This window comes from Canis lupus, chromosome 31 (assembly GCF_048164855.1).
Source record: "Canis lupus baileyi chromosome 31, mCanLup2.hap1, whole genome shotgun sequence".
Taxonomy (NCBI): Eukaryota; Metazoa; Chordata; class Mammalia; order Carnivora; family Canidae; genus Canis; species Canis lupus.
Genome location: NC_132868.1, coordinates 26,345,841 through 26,365,998, shown reverse-complemented (window position 1 = coordinate 26,365,998; position 20,158 = coordinate 26,345,841). Strand labels below are relative to the sequence as shown.

The 20,158-nt window shown below is 40.1% G+C and overlaps 1 protein-coding gene across 11 annotated transcripts; it reads right to left on the bottom strand.

The window, feature by feature from the left end:
• Positions 1-352: 352 nt before the first annotated feature.
• On the bottom strand, positions 353-19,933 carry PLAAT1 (phospholipase A and acyltransferase 1). 11 transcript variants are annotated; one of them, XM_072807867.1, is made up of 6 exons: positions 19,795-19,933; positions 17,967-18,262; positions 15,982-16,164; positions 10,901-11,039; positions 7,072-7,340; positions 353-606 (listed from the first exon to the last, which is right to left on the bottom strand). In XM_072807867.1, the coding sequence occupies exons 4-6, from the start codon at positions 11,037-11,039 to the stop codon at positions 505-507; spliced, it is 510 nt and encodes a 169-aa protein (XP_072663968.1). In that variant the 5' UTR covers positions 15,982-16,164; positions 17,967-18,262; positions 19,795-19,933; the 3' UTR covers positions 353-504. The 11 variants fall into 11 exon arrangements, with proteins under 11 accessions (XP_072663968.1, XP_072663965.1, XP_072663966.1 ...); XM_072807864.1 differs by lacking the exon at positions 19,795-19,933 and adding an exon at positions 18,914-19,066; XM_072807865.1 differs by lacking the exons at positions 15,982-16,164; positions 19,795-19,933 and adding exons at positions 12,172-12,264; positions 18,914-19,066.
• Between the last annotated feature and the right edge of the window lie 225 nt (positions 19,934-20,158).

Below are 20,158 nucleotides of genomic sequence, written 5' to 3'. Positions count from 1 at the left end.
GTGCACTCTCAAACGGATTGTTAATCAAAGCTCCTCAAACTGCCTAACCAAATGCTCAATTTCCCAGTTTCTTTTCTGACCAGAAAAGGAATATGAAGTTAGATGTCAATCCCAACAATGTGGGGCTCCTAACGTTTCTTTTGAAATCAAATATAAATGGTTCTTCATTCCTCTGGCAAGTACAAAATAACCACCCTCAGGAAAAAGGAAAACAATATTTATGGCAGAAGATAAAATATGATGTGATTTTGTTAAGATCCTCTGCTGGCTTGCTCAAAAGGCTACTGCTTCTTGTTTAAGCTGCCACAGCAAATCTTTGCTAGTAGGGAGAAAAATTTCCATGGCTCAATGATGAGATAATATCAGTAAGCAATTTATTAAAGAGCCTGCCATCCATCACTGGAATTTGGAACAATAATGATGCATTGAAAATAAGTATTCATCCCAGTTTTTTTTTCTCCTCCTCACAAATTCCTTCAGTTCCAATATTTCTTCAGTAAATTGTTAATAGTATTTTGCTCTTTGTCTTTTTGGAAACAAGCCCAGGAGTGAGAAGGCACAAGCAGCAGCTGTCATAAACCCAATGGTACTTATTGCTTGGTTGGCCTATAAAAAAAAAAACAAAAACAAAAAAAAACAAAACAAGAAACAAACAGAAAACACATTTTATTCTAAAGGCATTCCAGAATCCTAAACCCAACTTTATCTTGTTTCCTAAACTGAAGACCCTTTTAATGTACAGAGGATAAATTTCAAACTTCATCCAAAATTAAGTATGTATGAATAAACTTATAATTTTTATAATTATGACAAAGATATAGCTAAATACACATAAGTACATACTCCACATATTTTTATGGCCCCCAACAATTTTAACTCATTATGGCACAATTCCTAACAATCACGATAGTATATGTGGGAGGTAGTATTACTCCTGTTTTGCAAAACTTGGTAAGTTAAGTGATTTGCCTGAGGTCATACCACCAAGACATTTAGTTATAGGTAGAGTCGTGAACCATATGTTTCCCCTCTAAACAATCCCTACCTTCTAAACACACACTGGTTTGGTTGGGTATATACCAGGGTGAATATCTGTGTGTGTGTGTGTGTGCGTGTGTATGCGCGCACATGTGTGTGTGTTCCCTGAACTTGAGTTTGTCTACTAGCAAAACAATTCAGAGATGTAATCTAAGCTAAATATCTATAAACTCTTATTTGGAAGATACAATTTCTACTTTTATAAACAAATGTCAAAAGAAGTCAATAGTGATGTTAACTATTGTGTCAGAAATTAATTTCTCATGTAGACAAACTAAAATAAACCACTCTCAAGCTCAATTGTCCATAAAGGAGTTCAGACATTTATAGCTTTAAGGGTATTAATCATCATCATGATGAGGGAGCTAATGAATATTCATGATTTTCATGGCACTCGGCTAATATTGCCTTCCATCTGCATGAGTTTGAGTGCAATTTTATGACCCAAAGGTCACATTCAGATGCTTCAGAGTCATCAGGTATTCTGAAAACAACAGTTCTCAGGGATTTAAGAATCAGGCTTTCAAATAAAGCAAAACAATTCTCCCAAATGGCTCTAGAGACCAACCCAAATGCTGAAAATCTTGACTCAGCTCACGGCTGATCATGCCTTCTGTCTAACCCACAGGCCTCCACCACATAGTCTGCCACCTTCACAGGACTGCCACACACTGCTGCCTCCTTCCAACATGGAAAAAGACCACCAGGGTCAGGGCAAGAAAGAAGCACAATGACAGGAACATTCATTCCATTATACCATCCAGTGGTCTGCAGGTACAGGGCTTGGCATTGTAGCTCCCTGCTCTGCCACCAACCCCAGATGCCAGGGGTAATGTCACTGCCAAACAACTGACAAATCCTATGTTAGTTTACAATTCTACCTTTATTTGTTTGGTTGATTATTTGATTCATAATTTTTAATGAGTCACCACCTAAGTTATTTCCCAGGGAAGAGTCAGACTTTGTGGTAGCATAGAACTATCCACTTAGCACATGGGGAGACAAAGGGACAGGAAGATATAAGATAAAGCACAAAATCCCAAAGAGGAGTAAAATCAATAATCTGACAAAGATCAAGGATTATAAATCAAGCCTAATTGATTTATAATATGATTTTGGGAAGATGCTGAGATTCCCAAGAAGGTGTGATACAGGGAAATGTGGTAGGCAATGAACAAATAAGAAGGTTCAATGGATGTTTTTAGAGAAAAGTCAAATGGCAGCAAGATGTAACCTTGGGAAAATGACAGGATCCTGTGGGTAGGGTGGCCCCAGCTAAATGCAGACCTAACTCACTGGGTCTCTTTCAGCCACTAGAAACACAAGAGGTGAGGAAATCCCACAAATCTAAGAGGCCTGGGAGAGCAATGTGATCCTAAACCAAAATCTCCCAAAAACACATAGGCCAGATGCAATGACAAGGAAGCTACTTCTGGCAGTGTGTGAAGTTTCCCAAATTCCAAACACTTATTTCAAGTTATATTCTAGATGGCAAAATTCTATGTTATTTGGACAATCCCTTGGAGTTACGTGTAATGGGATCTGGCCAGCAAGAGTATAACATCCCAGAATACTCTCAGTGAACCAGTATGAACAAGAGCTTTTATTTTACAACTTACTTAGGATTATAAAATCACCTAAGCCAACTCTTCAGACTTTTTCAGGGCTTTCTGACTGTGGGCCATAATAAAGGCCTCATTCTGAAGATCTATACATGCCCAGTGAAACATTAGCTGAATCTGGAGCATTGTGTCCTGACACAGTGTAGCTGGGTCACAGATGACTGCAGGACTTATCAAAATTCCTCTTCCCCTGAGACTCTAAGGCTACAGTGCTATGCACTGAAGCACAGTCAGAGTGTATGGTGGGTCTGCTTGTTCAAGGGCACTGCCATCTTGCACAAAGAGAGGAACATTTTAATACCTTGTTAAGACTGTAACAGTGGAAAACGTCTACTTAAAATTTTTTTTAAAAGAAAAGACATGCCACAGACTAGAAAAAAAATGTTTCCAACAGACAAATCTGTTAAAAGAACTGTTGTTCAAAATTTGCAAAAAAAGCTCTTAAAACTCAACAAAAAGAAAATGAGCAAGCAACCCAATATAAAAATGGACAAAAGATCTCAAGAGATACATAATCAAATATGATATGCAGATGACGAAGAAGCATATGAAAAGATCCTTAACTTTAGACATATTTAGGGAACTGCAAATTAAGACAATGAGATACCACTATGTACCTAGTAGAATGGCTAAAACCCAAAATGCTCACAATACCAAATGCTAAAGATGTGGAAAAAATAGAAATTCTCATTCATTGTTGGTGGGATTGCAAAAGGACAGCCACTTTTACTGTAAGACACTTTGGTGTTTTCTTACAAAACTAAATATACTCTTACCATACAATCCAGTAATCATGCTCCTTGATATTTATCCAAAAGAGCTAAAAACTTTTATCTGTACAAAAACCTGCACACAAAATGCTTCTAGCAGTTTTATTCATAATAACCAAAACTTGAAATTAACCAAGATGGTTTTAAGTAGGTGACTGTTCATCAGACAATGGAATGTGATAAAGAAAAATGAGTTATCAAACTATGAAAAGATATGGAGGAATTTTATATGCATATTGCTTAGTATGCATACTGCTCAGTCGTTGCCAGAAGTTTAGAGGGAAGGAAAGATGAATAGACAAGCAGAACATTGAGGAATTTTAGGGCAGGGAAATTATTCTGTGCTACTGTAATGATGGATATATGTCACTATACATTTGTCAAAATTTATAGTATGCATTACACTATGAGTGAACCCTAATGTAAACTATTTTAGGAGAGGCAAAATTTTTCCTTTAGTTTCTCAGCTAAGGCTCGCTAATACAAGACAAATTTACAAGAGAAAAATAGAAGTTTATTAATACATTCATCTCATATATACGTGGGAGAAACTCAGGAAAGAGTAACTCAAAGAGGTGGCTTAGAATTCAGGCCTATATAGCATCTTCAACAAAGAACAATGAATTTGGAGACTAATGACAGGACAGAAGAAAGCAATTTTAGGCTGCCCAGGGTTGCAGACCATGGAAAGGTAAATATATGGAAAACTAATGACAAAGGCTAATTAATTAATTATTAATATTATTTAGATTTTTATGGTGCCCTCTCCAGGCTGATAAGAGTCTTAACAATAACCACTGGATGATTAACTTTTATCCTTCCTGCTAGAGAAGGCAAGAGGGACACCTTTGAAAATGTATGTCCCACTTTTAGGGTTTGTTCTCAACTGCCTTCAGTTCAAAATAATCCTTATGCTACATATGTTGTGGGGTGACACAGTCTTGCTTCCTTCACTATCGACTCTCATAGGTAATGTGTCAGTGTTGGTTTATCTTTTGTAACAAGTATACCATGCTGATGTGGAATGCTGATGGTGGAGGAGGCTGTGTATGTGGCTGATGAGGAGAGATATGAGGGAACTCTAAACTTCCAGCTCAGTTTTGCTGTGAACTGTATATTGCTCTGAAAAATAAAGTCTATTAAGTTTTTAATACAAAAAGGCACAAAGAAGAAAAAGATGTGGCCACAATCTTCCCACTTTTCTTTTTTTTTTTTTTTTTTTTTTTTTAAATTTTATTTATTTATTTGAGACACACAGAGAGAGAGATAGAGAGAGGCAGAGACACAGGGAGAGGGAGAAGCAGGCTCCATGCAGGGAGCCCGACGTGGGACTCGATCCCGGGTCTCCAGGATCACACCCTGGGCTGCATGTGGCGCTAAACCACTGCGCTACCGGGGCTGAATGCACTTGCAGTTTTTTAAATTTGCAGAAATACATATTTATTCCCCCAAAAAACAGTTCTATGCTCAAGACCTCAAAGCCCTGAGGAGACCCAAAAGTGAGCCCAATATTAGCTAATACTAGTAATAATGCTATTAATTATTGGTAGTAATGAAAAACAATACAAGTGCTATAGTTTCTATCAGATCAACATAAATTTTATTGAAGAATACCAACAAAGATCTATAAAAATCTTAAAATATTGTAATTAAAAATAATACTCCTCTAAGTTACACTGGTTTGGGGATGGATAATTTATAGTACAGTGTGCTAACAGACTTCAAATATCTCTTAGAATCCTCCAAACAACCTCAGTTTATAGATTAGGAAACTGATAAACAATGTTCCCAAAGCCAAACAGCTAACACCTGGGGAAAAGGAGGTTCTAGTTCAGGTCAGCAAAACTCCAAAGTTTAGGTGGCTTCTTAAGGCTGTCACTGCACTGCCTTCAACAGAACCTGCTAGAGAACAGTCCTAGATGTTGAAGAATTATTAATTTTTCACGGGTCTTGATTCTGGGTATGAAAGGTAAAAAGATGAGGGATTGTAAATTAAAGTCAAAGCAAAAAGAAGGTTCTAATTCTTTTTTTAAAAAGCCACATTAAAAAAAAAAAAACTGCTTCTTCGACACAGTGGACAACTTTATCATTTACAAAGGAAAAGGATGGACTCCATTTCCTAGCTATACCACTAGTTTTCACTGTAAAAGTGAGCAGGAATTTGTGTGGATATCCTCTGTGTTCTGGCTCAGAAGTAATTTATTGTTACATGTGAATAGAGCATTCATTATGTTAATGTATTTCCTAATAAAAATGAATTTCCAATTAAATTATTTACTAATGAAAACAAATGTATCCTTTCATTATGTTCCCTCTCCTATCTTCCCAAGCTTCTGTGAGAAGAATTGTAAACTCATTCCTTTTAAGTAATGTTTTATGACATATTCAACCATTTCAAAATACTGGGAGCCTTTATATATTCTCTTATATCACTTTAATGAATCTTTAGGTTAAAACATCAATATTGGAATTGGACTGAAGGCATGACAGGTAGAAAGAAGGCAAATGAATCAAGCATGCTTTTAGTTAGGAATCTGCTACACTTCGAAATAGTGTGAGAGATGTCAACATTGCATACTACTTTAAAAATAATTGATCCATCTTTTATTTTTTTTAAAGATTTTATTTATTTATTTGTTTGTTTGTTTGTTTGTTTGTTTGTGATAGACAGAGAGAGAGAGAGAGGCAGAGACACGGGAGGAGGGAGAAGCAGGCTCCATGCCGGGAGCCCGACTCTGGACTTGATCCCGGGACTCCAGGACCGCACCCTGGGCCAAAGGCAGGCGCCAAACTGCTGAGCCACCCAGGGATCCCCTGATCCATCTTTTAAAAATCATTCAAAAGCTCAATGAATCAAAGGATCTGCTTAAAAGCACAAAATTCCTTCAAAACTAGAATTGCAAAACTAGATTGGCAGAAATCATTTTCAAACCCACCAAAATATGTCTGTCATTAGTTGGCCTCTCTCAGCTAATGGAAAAGAATCACAGAGTGACCATCTATGTTTCTGGCAAATGAACTCCCACGTAAAAACGTCAACATTCTTTGCAGAATGTTTCTTTCAGTGTGTGAGGTTACTGATTTGAGACCGCTATGTGGAAGGAAAATGGGAAAACAAAACAAAAAAAACCCTGAAGGACAGGCAGTAGGACTGACAGAAAAGCTATCTATGGTCTTGATTTTGCTTCAAGTTCTTTCCAGACCCAAATTTATGATGACTACGTTCTAGCTAGACTACGTTCTAGCTTTAATCTGGCCAGTAACTTGCTCCATGACCTTGGACAACTCAATTCCTTTCTTTATCCTTTGGAGTTTTCATATTTTCTTGTCCTTTTCATTTTGTTTGTGGCCTGGGAATCTTATGGTCAGTAGTCACTGTTTTTCCAATGTAAGAAGCTGCTTATGGGCAGCCCGGGTGGCTCAGCAGTTTAGCACCGCCTTCCGCCCAGGGTGTAATCCTGGAGACCCGGGATCGAGTCCTGCATTGGGCTCCCTGCATGGAGCCTGCTTCTGCCTCTCTCTCTCTCTCTCTCTCTCTGTATGTGTGTATGTGTGTCTCTCATGAATAAATAAATAAAATCTTTAAGTAAAAAAAAAAAAAAAATAAGAAGATGCCTATGTACCTTCTAAAGAAAACTCACCTGCTCTGAAACTCCTTCTCCATAGCGAAGCAAAGTCACAAAATGCTCACAGTTGTTGACAAGAATGTCATATTCCACCTCCTGTCCAATAACCATCTCTGACCGTTGCATGACTTCTTCCACAGGGAGAGGGGAGTATGTCCCATCGTATTTATTGTTTATTCTGTAGGTATCATTTCCCACAACATCCTTCAGCAGTTGCATCTTCACCAGGGCCTTCTTGCTGAAGACAGACTTGGCACTTGTAAATGATGTAGAAATGCCATCCTCTAAAAGGAGAATTTTGGTTAGCAAGATCAAGTGATGCAGCCCCGTGAACCCCAATGCCATATAACTGCAAAATCACACCTTTGTAAGTGATGGAATCACTGAAGCCAGCTCTGTTAATTTACCACCAAACTAGAAGCCACTTAATCATGCCAGGCTGAGCAACTCATTCTGTGTTTATCAATAACACTTCATACTATAGGAGTGAGAATATAAGGAAACCCTTTGTAAATCTGTATCTGCCCACAAAGCATATTGGGTGAGAAAACTACCCATTCTCGAAGAATAAGATCTCTATCAGGTGGCATTATTATTAGAGATCTTGGCATATGTCCCTAGCATAGTACAGCAAAGATTATTGTCCATTTTTTTCTATAAAACAGGCTCTTTTTCAGCATCTGAACCCTTCCAAACTAATATTTGTGGACCTCAGCACTTGTACATTCTGATTAGTAAGCTTGTCCTAGTGTTGAAACTGTGCTCCTTATCCTTTCCTCTGCTTTTACACTTGGATTCAATTTGGATCCAATTTGAAACCTGCAGGGTACCTCAGTCCTCTAACAGGTCAGCTAGGATCAAGCTGGGGTCCTACTTTTATCTTGCCAGCTCCTTTTGGCCAAGAAACTAAGTCTTGAAACTGAACCTAACCTGGTAGGCCGTCCTACTAGATGTGGCCCTGTGCTATGCCCCACCCCCTGCCACTCCGTCTTAGCTGCCTTAATTGGCAAGGATCTGCCTAGACTGCCAGGGACCTATGTCTCCTGGCCTGCCACTGTCAGTATCTGAGGCTGGACTGATGATTGTTCAGTGTCCAGCTCCAATGCCTGGCCCTGGTACCTCTCCATCTGCCTGAGACTGCTATGGTTGTCTATTTGTTCAAGTAAATCATAAGAGGGAGAGTCTCCTTGTAACCAGTGTTTAGACACTCTTCCTTTTAGTAATGACCAAAAGCAAAATTTCTTTTCTACTCCTCTTTTTTCCTACCTCCCAAGCTTCTTTTCATTCAAGCAGCATTTCCAGTTAACATCTTACACACTGGAAGTCCTTATATGTTACAAGTTCTTAAAGCATGTATCTCCTAGTTAGAATCACTAAACTTTTTAGAAACTAGTCTCATGCAATCATTTTACAGATGAGGAAATCACAGCTTGGAAAGGTAAACTGGCTTGCAAAATACCATGTGAATAGTTAACAATAGAACCAGAAACTGGATTTCAGTCTACAGGATCAAAGCTCTGTGCTAGAACCACATTAATATGGAGCTAACACATGAAAATGAGGAAAGAGCAGAACAATCTTTATTATTTTCCAGATGTGAAAACTGCAGAGAAAATATAGCTTTGCTTAATGTTAATCACTAGACTCTGCAGAAACTAATGGCTCTGTATCGTAAATGTCACTTTATTTGCCATTTCTATTTCCAACCCTCTATAACAGGAGGCAAATATCTCAAATTGTTGCGAAAACTACTTCATTAAAAATTCTCAGATGTTTCCAAGATAGTAAGACTAGGATTATTAAAGCTTCTTTCTAAAGGTATCTTGAAGGAAAAAAAAATACTCCAGGCTTCTTGAAAAAATAATTTGTGCTTATTTCTAAACATTTAGGAAATACAGAAAAAACTATGTAAGTATGTAAATATGAATCACCCATTACCTACCCATATTTTGTGTGGGCCAATGATAGTATCTCATTCTCCTGGGCCCAGAATGGTCCAGTGATGGGCAAGGGATCTACACTAAACCAATTAGGATAGTTCTCCATGCTATTTCTAACTTCAACAGACAGGGATTAGCTCTCTCCTACTCAGTCACAGGACTGTAAGAATGAGCGCCTAAGGATGTTGAGAGTTATAAGTTCAGCTTCCTAGAGAGAAACAGTCTGGGAGAATTAAGACAGTACATAGAAAGAAAATGCAGATGTGAGTCTTCATAATCATGTTCAAATCCCTATATCCAGGCATCCCCGAAGCCAGTACCATCTTTACCCTTTTTGTCGTTTATCTCAGGGAAGCAATGAATTTGCTTTTTTGCTTACACTAGTTTGTGTCTGTCTTCTGTTACTTGCAACTAAAGAATTCTGCCAAACAGAGAATATTCTAATATTCTGTGGCAAAGTCCCATATTGAACATTAAGCCACTGTTGATTTCTTTTTTTGTTTCTCCTAATCCCCTTCACATATTTCACCCATCTCCCTATCCCTCCCCTCTGACAACCACCTATTGCTCTCTGTATTTATGAATCTGTTTCTGGCTTGTTTATTTGTTCATTTGTATTATTGTGGGTGGGGTATTTTTTGGGGGGGGGTGTTTGTTTTTTTAGATTCCACATGTAAGTGAAATCATATGGTAATTGTCTTTCTCTGTGTGACTTCTTTCACTTAGCCCAATACCCTCCAGGTCCATCCATGTTGTTGCAAATGGCAAGAACTCATTCTTTTTTATGGCTGAGTAATATTCCATTGTGTATATCCCACATCTTCTTTATCTATGGATGGACACTTAGGTTGCTTCGGTATGTTGGCCATTGTAAATAATGTTGCAATAAACATAGGGGTACATATATCTTTTAGAATTAGTGTTTTCATTTTCTTTAGGTAAATATCCAGCAGAGGAATAACTAGATAATTAGGTGGTTTTATCTTTAACTTTCTGAGGAACCTCCAGAGTGCTTTCCAGAGTGGCTGCACCAGTTTGCAATCCCACCAACAGTGCAGGAGGATTCTCTTTTCTCCAAGTCCTCATCAACATCTGTTATTGCCATTGTCTATTTTTTAAACTGTTATAAATGACACAGAAGTAAACACTCTTATAAAGAATGTTTTTCTACATCTCTATAAATATTTCTGAAGAATAAACTAATAGAAGTACAATTTTATTGGATCAGAGCACATGAATTCTTTTAAGACTCTTAATACATATTGTTAAATTGTTTTCAGGAATGATGTTCTCAACTTTCATTTCTTTCAACAATATCCTTGTTTTGATTTCATTATACCCTATCCACACTGACTGTTATCATTTTTAAATCTTTGCTAAGTGATAGGCCTAAAACCTGTTATTTTATTATACAACTCCTTGATTACTACCTTTAAAGATAAGATGGTTTCTGCTCTTCTTCTTCTACAAACTGTTCATAATTCTTTACCCATTTGTTTTTTGGGATTTTGGTGTTTAGTATTCCCAGCATCTAGAATAGCATTTGGCACATACTGGGTAATCTGTAAATAAATGTTGAACAAATTGAAAAACTTTGTGTGAAAGACACTGATTCTTATCATTTCTTTGTGACAAATATGCTCCCCAGGGGAATTATTTACTTTTTAATTGGGTGCGTTTCTTTTTTTAATCCAGAGGTTTTCAATCTTAATGTTAATTGGCCTTTGTGATTTATGCAATGCCCCTTTGGTCTTAGCATGCCCTTCCCTAAACCTGTCTCAGATAGATTAATCTACTTTCTATGTTTTATTTCTATTTTGTCTTATTTCATTATTTCATTCATGATTCCTTCTTATAACAAGAAAACTCAAAAGCTTTCAGATGTTGCTGGAAACAGACCTTACCTAGAGGTGCTATGTTGATAACATAACCATCACCCAAGTACAGTGCCCAGTGCTGATAGCCAGAACGAAATACTTCAATCAAGTCTCCTTGCTGGGGGTTACCAGGATAGCTCAGACTAAAGCAATCATTAAACGCCATCTGCAATGACAGAGACAAAGAAGATCTAGCTGACATGACTTGCCAAAAGAAAATTGATTTAAGACTTCCATACAAGTATAGGGACACAGAATGTATTAGGAATGCGTTCCTTATTAAAGACTTAAACTCATGCCACTATCCTTTTCTTTGAATGATCCCAACACTGAATTATGTGTACATAAGTGAAAAAGATGTGAGAAAGAATTTTATCTGCTAATTGCTTAATTTTCTATAGCAATGCTTCTCATTCTGATCAAACCTAGGGCTCCTTTACAATAATAAGCATTTTATAATTCTCTCCTTAAATTAAGAAATTCAGGGGTGCCTGGGTGACTTAGTCAATTAAGCATCTGCCTTTGGCTCAGGTCATGATCCCAGGGTCCTGGGATCGAGCCCCCACGTTGGGCTCCCTGCTCAGTGGAGAGCCTGCTTCTTCCTCTCCCTCTGGAGAGGAAGTCAAATAATAAATAAAATCCTTAAAAATTAAAAAAATATATCCAGAAATTAATAGATTATATAACTTAACTATATACAAAAATTTCAAAAATATTAATATAGTGCCCTATTTGGAAGATAAAAGGGAAGTCAATTTACGTGTCAATACGTGTCTTATATAGTCACAACCGTACTAAAAGATATAATAAAGTGTCCACGTACTTGCACTTACTTGGCAGGAAAAAGTCAATGTTCAGAAGCAGAAGATGAGAAATCTTTTGGCCTTTCATGTATCAGCACAGTAAAATCAAAGAACAAGGCATTGGTGGACACTAATGCTTTGCGCAAAAAAATACTTTGTTTTTTTTTTTTTTAATTTATTTTTTATTGGTGTTCAATTTACTAACATACAGAATAACCCCCAAAAAAATACTTTGTATTGCAAAACTTACTCTATAATTTAACTTAACCATAGATAAGTTCCAGGCTCAGATGAGTGGCCATCCAGAGATTCAATCATACTGCAGGATACAGGACATTTATTTCTTGGGCCAAGCTGTACCGTGCAGGTCTAGGCACTGCAGTCTCTACCCACTAAATATCAGTAAATGCTCTTTGTCATGTAACAACCACAAATATCCCCACAGATTTCCACCATTCCCCTACTGCTTCACTTACTGTCTGATTTCTTACTTACTCATTCCAGAAACAGGGTAAGGTGGCCATCGTAGAAGTGAGACAACTTGGAAGGTTGGGGAGTTCACCATGCTGATGAATATGTCTGAAAATTCTAAGTTTGGTGAAGCTTTTTTTATTTTCCTTTTAAGTCAATACTTTTCAGAAAACATATAAGTCTCTGAGTTGATTTTTATGGAAGGTTACATTTCCTATGTATGTATGGCACGGAAGTAGAATGACTCAGCAGGCGAAAGTTAGAGACATTCATCAATACTCAGAAGGAGATTTAGTGCTATATCCATGTTGAATCTCTAATTGGCAGCAGCGTTTCTCATCATTTCTAGATCTAATATAGATATGTATGCTCATTTACAAGATAAATCCAAGTGCCAGAAAGGGAAATTTCCAAGCCATCTAAATTATAATCATAATAGCATAGGCTAAGGACTTGGGAATACAGACTATCATTTTTTTTGGCACTCTAAAAGTCTTTTTTACAACACTTAATATTGGGAGGGTGTTTTCCCAAGTATTTGTGTGCCATCTGTTGAAAACTTCAATCATCACACTGTCACAGAAATGCAGCCAAATGTAAGCTGTCCATCTGTTGAAAAATAACTATTAAAACAACTTTATGGAAACCATTAAGTCTAACCACTCTGTCAAATATGTTTGAGTCTTAAGATGGAGTTCAGAATTTGGCCACATGGGTACTAAAAGGAAAAATAGATAATATACTATGAAATAAACAAACACATTTCCCATGAATAGGATTCAGCAAGCACACACAGCTGCCTACTAGAATTCAGAGACCTAGCCAAGCTTACAATAATAATCACCCTTTGAACAGAGAGCACTTTGTAGTGTAACATTTTTTTCAAACGCACTATTTCAATTAACCCTATTTAACTTTTTAAACAATGATTTGAGCTTATTATGTTATTATTCCATTTTATAGGAAAAAATATACAGTAGCTAATGCCAGCTTTTGGAAAACACCCATTGAAACCTTCAAACAGATCACTTACATTAGGGTTATATCCCAATAAATCCATTGTTAGTTGAACATATCATAGGTCAAAATGCATTTAATTCATCTAACCTACTGAACATCATAACTTAACCTAGCCTACCTTATACATGTGCAGAACACCTCCATTAGCCTACAATTGGTAAAATCATCTAACATGAAGCCTGTTGAATAATAAAGTGTTGAACATCTCATGCAATTTATTGAGTATTGTATGAAAATGAAAAATGTGGTTACATGGCTGTATGGGTACAAAACAGTTCCCGATAGTAGGGCACCGGGGGTGAGCTGCAGTAACCAGGCTTTGTGAACTGTCCAGAACTAAACAGGTGGATGGTAAAACAGAGGTGGCTGTTTATAATTGTTGAGAAGGTGGCTCATGGTTTTTGTGTGATTTCAGTCAGCTCCTTATCCTTTCAGCCACAATAATTCTGTGGAACAGATGATTCCACTGCACAATCTTAATATATTTAACACACTTTCAATTCTGGCATATAGTTTGTAAACTGATTTATGAAATGTAAGTTAATTGATTTCATGAAGCCTATCATATTTATAATGAGGGATGGCAGGATAACAAGGAAAACATCTCATATGAGTAACCACTCAAGAAACTAAGGGAGGAGATTGGAGACTAATATGTAAGGGGAAAGTGAGTTCCAACACCAAGTGCTTAGAATTACAGCAATTTATTGCAGAAAAGTACGTCAGACATTACCTAATCCACTGCTCTCCAAACTTGTTTTTAGCAGCATGGCCCTGAATTAAACCAAATATCAGATGGACCCACAAAAATATAAAACACAAAAGTAGCTCTGCCCTGGATGAAGTCAGGAAGGAGCATGAGAGTCCCATCTGCTCCTCATTGCTGCTGCTACCGAGGTTCTCTGGGGCCCCAGAAATTCTAGGAATGGAGCTTGAATAACACTCATCTAGTTATAGCAAAAGCCCCCTCATTTTCAAGATAGAGGAAATAGTAACAGGTAATTTGACATGCCAAAGGTCATATACTATTTTACAAAAGATTTCCAACAAATGGTACTAGAGCAATTGAATATTCATTGCAAAAAAACAACAGGCAAAAATACAACAAAACCCAAATCTCCACCTAAGTTTCATGTCTAATACCAAAAATATTTCAAAACAGATCATAGAATTAAATGTAAAACTATAAAATATGGGGGGGAGCACATAGGATTTAGGGTAGACAAAGAGTTCTTGGTCTTGATACTGAAAGTACTATCCACAGAAAGAAAAACTGACAAATTGACGTCCTCAAAATTTAAAACTTTTTTTTTTTAATTTAAAACTTTTGCACTGCAAAAGATCCTGTTAAAAGTTCAAAAAGACAAGCTACAGAATGGGAGAAAATATTTGCAAACCACACATCTGAGGAAGAACTAGTATCAAGAACATATAAAGAACTCTGAAAACTCAAGATTAAAAGAGCAAAGAATACAATTAGAACATAACCAAAAGACACAAAGACATTTCACCTAAGAGACACCGATGTCAAGTAAGCCATGTTAAACTCATTAGCCATTTGGGAAATGCAGATTAAAACCATGAAGGGATAATATTACACACTTATCTTAATAACTAAAATAAAAAAATAGTGACAACAGAAAATGCTGGCAAGAATGCACAGTAACTGTATCACTCATTTGCTGGTGAGAATATAAAGTGGCATAGCCCCTCCTGAAGCAAACTCTTTAAAAACTTCTAACTACCAAAAACTTGTAACTACCATTTCTCTGATAACTCCTGGACATTTACCCAGGGGATTGAAGACAATGAAGACTTATATGTACACAAGAACCTGTATATGAGTATTTAGAGCAATTTATTCATATTAACTAAAAACTGGAAACAGTCCAGGGTGACCTTCAGTGGGTAAGTAAATTGTGGTACAGGCACACTATGGAATAGTACCACGGAATAAAAAGGAACAAACTATTGATGCATGCAGCATCCTGGATGAATCTCCAGAGGATTATGCTGAGTGGAAAAAGCCAATGCCAAAAAGTTACTGTATGATTCTATCTATAGAACATTCTTGAAATGACAAAATTATACAAATAGAGAATAAAGAGTGGTTGCCAGGGGTTAAGAAAGTGGTGAAAGGGAAGTGGGTGTAACTATAAAAGGGCAACATGAGAGATCCTAGAGATAATGGAAATGTTCTGCATCTTAATCATGTCAATGTCAATAACCTGTCTGTGATATCACAGTACAGTTTTGTAAGACGTTAGCACTGGGGAAAACTGGGTAAAGGCGCAAGGGATCTCTCTGTGTTATTTCTTATAATTGCATGTGAATCTACAATTACCTAAAAATAATAATAGAGATCAATGCTTTTTTTAAAAAATACAGGACCTAGAAGAGGACAAATATGTAGAGGTTATATGGTGACAGATTTCAGCTGCATATGAGGAAAACTTCATTGCAAGTGATCCAACAATGGAACAGAGCACCTTGTGCAGATCACAGTCTGTCATTGGGAACGTTGAAATACACTCAAGGTTGACAAAAATAACATCTCCAGCGTGGTGGTAGGAGGTGAGACGAGAGTAGTTAGGGGAGGGGGCCTTGTAAGGTCCCTTTCAGCTCTAATGTTCTCCCCTTCTGTTTCCCAGTAAGTGTGCTAGGTGTAATCCTCAAGTCAATACCAAGAAGTAGAGATCATTATTTCCCCCATTTTAAAGATGAGGCATACAACATTCATAGCAGTTCGGAAACTTACCCAAAGTCACACAATGGAAAAAGCCAGAACCCACAACTGGACTCAGTTTAGCCTACCTCCAAGATCAGGCTTCTGATCCTAACTGCTTCTCCCCTTCACATTGTACTGCCTCCACTGCTGACATTTCTGCAGCAGCCCTTCTAGCGCACTGTTGGACCAGTTAGCAACTGTGAGCTGATTATTAGGATCACCATTTTACAGATGAGGAACCTGAGGCTCTGAGGAGTTAACTGTCAGACCTAAAATCACAAAGGTAGTAAGTGGCAGAGACAGAATTCAATTCCAGATCTGTCTTCTTATTCCAGACTGCATGCTCTTTATACCACAGATTAACATTGTGAACCAAAGGAACTGCTACTAAACAATTTTCTCAAAAACCCAGACACCAACAGAGAAGGGATGCCAAAAGAAAAATATAAATTGTACCTCATCAAACTAAAAACTTTTGTTCTTCAAAGTCAAAAGTGAAAAACAATGGATAGAAAGGAGATTTGCAAATGTTTTCTCTAGGTCTCATAACTTGCATCTATATAAGTAAAGAACAGGTACAAGTCAAAAGATAACTTTTTAAAAACGGTAAAGGATCTGAATCAATATTTCTTTGAAGAAAATATAAAAATGATCCATAATCACATGAAAAGTTACTCAATGTTATTAGCCATGAGGGAAATGCAGAGTAAAACCACAGTGAAGGGATCCCTGGGTGGCGCAGCGGTTTGGCGCCTGCCTTTGGCCCAGGGCGTGATCCTGGAGACCCGGGATCGAATCCCACGTCGGGCTCCCGGTGCATGGAGCCTGCTTCTCCCTCTGCCTGTGTCTCTGCCTCTCTCTCTCTCTCTCTCTGTGTGTGACTATTATAAATAAATAAAAATTAAAAAAAAAATAAAATCTTTAAAACCACAGTGAAATACCACTTCATACCCACTAGGATGGCTAAAATTAAAAAGGCAGATATTAAATGTTAGCAAGGATGTGAAAAATCGGAACCAACCCTCAAACATTGTGGTATAAATGTGAAATGGTATAATCTAAAAAAAAAAAGAAAAAAGTGGAGAAGCTGCAAAAACACATGGAATATATATTTCATGTAACAACACAGAAAGTTTTTAAACATTTCTATGCAGAATCAGAGAGTAATGGGAAATGAATCTTGGGGAATCCCTGATCTTCTCATACAGGAGAGGTGTCAAGGTCGGGCTAGAAGCATCTAGAAGATGCCTCGACTCAGACCATAGGCAAATGGCTATAACTTCATTGGGTAATTTGATCTGCATGGACCACATCTACCCATCTCATTTGGGAACAAGAAAATAATTCTGTGCTTCATACCCATGAGCTAACACAGAACCAATGAAACATACATTTATAAAGGCCTCTATTACAGTCTGTGTGTCACCTTGAAGATAAAAAATAACACTTGATGTGCACAGAATTGTCTAGTCTATAATAAAGAGTGGCATGAAGGTAAATCTACAATCTTTGTAAAAGAAATCTCCTGTTTCAACTGCCAAAACAGGCTGCCCTGTTTAGAGCTCCTTGTTGGTCCCTCCGGATGCACGGAAAGATGGAATTTCCCCCTGCACAGACAGGGGCAGGCTGATTACCTGCTGCTCACGTCCATGAGGCCACCTGTGTTACAGGAATCCTAGGAACCCTTTTATCCACAAACTACTCCCAAGAATGCTGTTGGAAGTCTGAAACACAACCACACACCATCCCTAGTCCAACAGTCTCCCAATTCGATTTGGACCTTTTCTTGTCTCAGCTGCATTTTTTCATCCTTGGTTCTACCGCACTGAGCTGGCTCCATGATGCCTCACACCCCCAGAATGACCACTGCACACCCCCAAGGAGCTGCAAGGCTTTTGGTCCCACATCCTCACTACAGCTGAGGGTTCCATCTCCCCACCAGATGAACTGTCCTCCCTACTGGATGAACCCTCTTCCACTACTGATTTCTCCATCTTGCCCCCCCCCCCCTCCCGTGTGCTCATCTCTACGTTCTAGGAAAACCAACCTCACCGTGATTCCTCACACTCACCTGGAATTCCGTTGCTAACACTGAACCTACTACCTGGAACACGGCTGCTCCTTTCCCAATGCCCCCCAAAGTCCCACTCCTAGAGATCCAGGCCAGAGGCCCCCTCCTCCCCAAGGTCTTCTTGCAGCCAGCCCGCGATGCCGTTTCCACCGTGTGTTTATCTTGCACCCATGGCGTTTCCCACACCTGCGTCAGTTACTGGTGTCCGGGGAATAATCTCTTCCGCTCGGTAGGGAGGGCCGCTTCTCGTTTGTCTCTACACCTCCAGCTCCTGGCAGAGCTCCTGGCACAAGTATCTGCGGAGCAAGTATCTAATGAACGAGGGAATGAGAAGTCCAAGCCCAGGGGAAGACAGAGTAGCCGGGTTTATCCAGCACGTAAATCCTATTAATAGTCCTGAATGCCAAAGCACTGTCACCGTTCCCCAAATCTAATATTTTCTAATACTAATTACTTGTGTTATTATCCGTATTCATGGAGGACGGTGGGTTTTAAAAAAAAAAAACCTTTTAAGCAAGACCAGTTTTCTAGTCCTGGTTCTGCCATTTAATAGCTTTGTGGCTTGGGGACCGAGTCTCTCCCCGTAGACTCACTCAGGTCCCCCATTTGTAACAAAGAAGGGTCTGGATGGGGGGATCGCCTGGTAGCTCAGCGGTTCAGCGCCGCCTCCAGCCCAAGGGGTGACCCTGGAGACCCAGGATCGGGTCCCACGTCGGGGTCCCCGCATGGGGCCTGCTTCTCCCTCTGCCTGGGTCTCTGCCTGTGTGTGTGTGTGTGTGTCTCCCATGAATAAATAAATAAATAAAATTAAAAAAAAAAAGGGGGGGGGTGGATGCTTTCTATTGGTCCTTCGAGTTTCCACACGTGACAGGTGGTGCCTACAGGGCTGTGTCCGGGAGCCTGGCGGTCGTCCCCCGCGCCCACGCCCACGCCCACGCCCAGCACACCTCGCTCAAGCCCGGGGCGGCTGCCGGCGTCCTGGGGTCGCCCTGGGGTCCGCTAGCGGCCACCGCCCGCTGCACCCGCGCTCGCGGGAGGTCGAGGCTGGGGCAGCGCAGCGCCGCTCAGCGCAGCCGCCCGAGCCCCGCGCCCCCGGGCCCCGCCCCCGACGCTGCTGCGCATGCTCCGCGGCCCCGCCCTCCCGGAGGAGCCAGGCTGCGGCCCCTGCCCGGTGCGCGGAGCTCAGCTGCACCCCCGCGCGCACACGGGGGTCAAGGCGCAGCCCCCGCGCGGAACCTGACGCTGACGGCACCCGTCGCCCCTCATCCCCACCCCCGGCCGCGCTACCAAACTTCTGTGGCATCCACGGTTGTGCCAGGCGCTGCAGTTACCAAGTTAACTCGTCCTGCTGAGCCCGGAGAGGTTCGCGGACACTCGTGAATGTGCCCCGCACCGCTACGCGTGCACACCCGTCTAGCGCTGCACACATCCCTGTGCCCGGGGAAGAACCCTCCGTGCCTGTGCCCCAAGAGAGCACCTCAGTCTTTATTTAGCTCAGCAGAGGTTGGAGGGAGGGGATGACCTTAGAAAACCTCCCAGTCTCCCACCACACACACACACACACACACACACACACACACACACACAACTTGACAGGACGAGTACTTGTGAGCCCGATCCGGAGCCCAAATTAGAGCTGTGAGGTCGCACACGCCCTCCCCCCCCCCCCGCCCCCCGTCGCTCCCTTGGGAACCTTCCCTGTCACCTCCCTCTAGCCTAAGATCAACTTGAGAGTGGAAAGAGGACAGAAAGGATGGAGAAAGGAGAGGGGAAGGGTGTGCCAACCCCTCCACAGCCAGGTACTAGTTTCTCCCAGTGGCAAATTTACCTGGCTCCTCTTGGGATGGGCCTTCCTTAAAGAAAGACACTCTCCGCCCGTGCACTACCCCTCTCACCTCTCCGGCCCTTCCCCTACCAAAGGCCTGGTTCTGCCCATCCCTTATTCAGCATGACTTGGGTGCATGTGACAGAGCAGGGTGGCCAGGTAGGCCAGCAGAGGCTTCCAGGAATAAAGCCGTGTGAGTTTAAAAATAAAGCTGGGGATGAAGAGTATCCCCTGTCTCACTGCTAAACTAGAGAGGCCGGGCAGCCTAGCCAGCCAAGTACGCAAAGCCTGGTGGACCGCTAAATGAACTTTTTGGAGCTCTGCACAGGCCTTTCCTTCAAACAAGTCATAACCTAGATTTTTACCC

Bases quoted from the DNA above. Each gene is read 5' to 3' on its own strand.
- PLAAT1 (XM_072807867.1), bottom strand. From the start codon at position 11,039: ATGGCGTTTAATGATTGCTTTAGTCTGAGCTATCCTGGTAACCCCCAG. The intron at 7,341-10,900 runs GTAAGGTCTGTT...TTCTCCTTTTAG, and splicing joins TATCAACATAGCACCTCTAG to AGGATGGCATTTCTACATCA. The intron at 607-7,071 runs GTGAGTTTTCTT...TTTTTTTTATAG, and splicing joins GAGAAGGAGTTTCAGAGCAG to GCCAACCAAGCAATAAGTAC.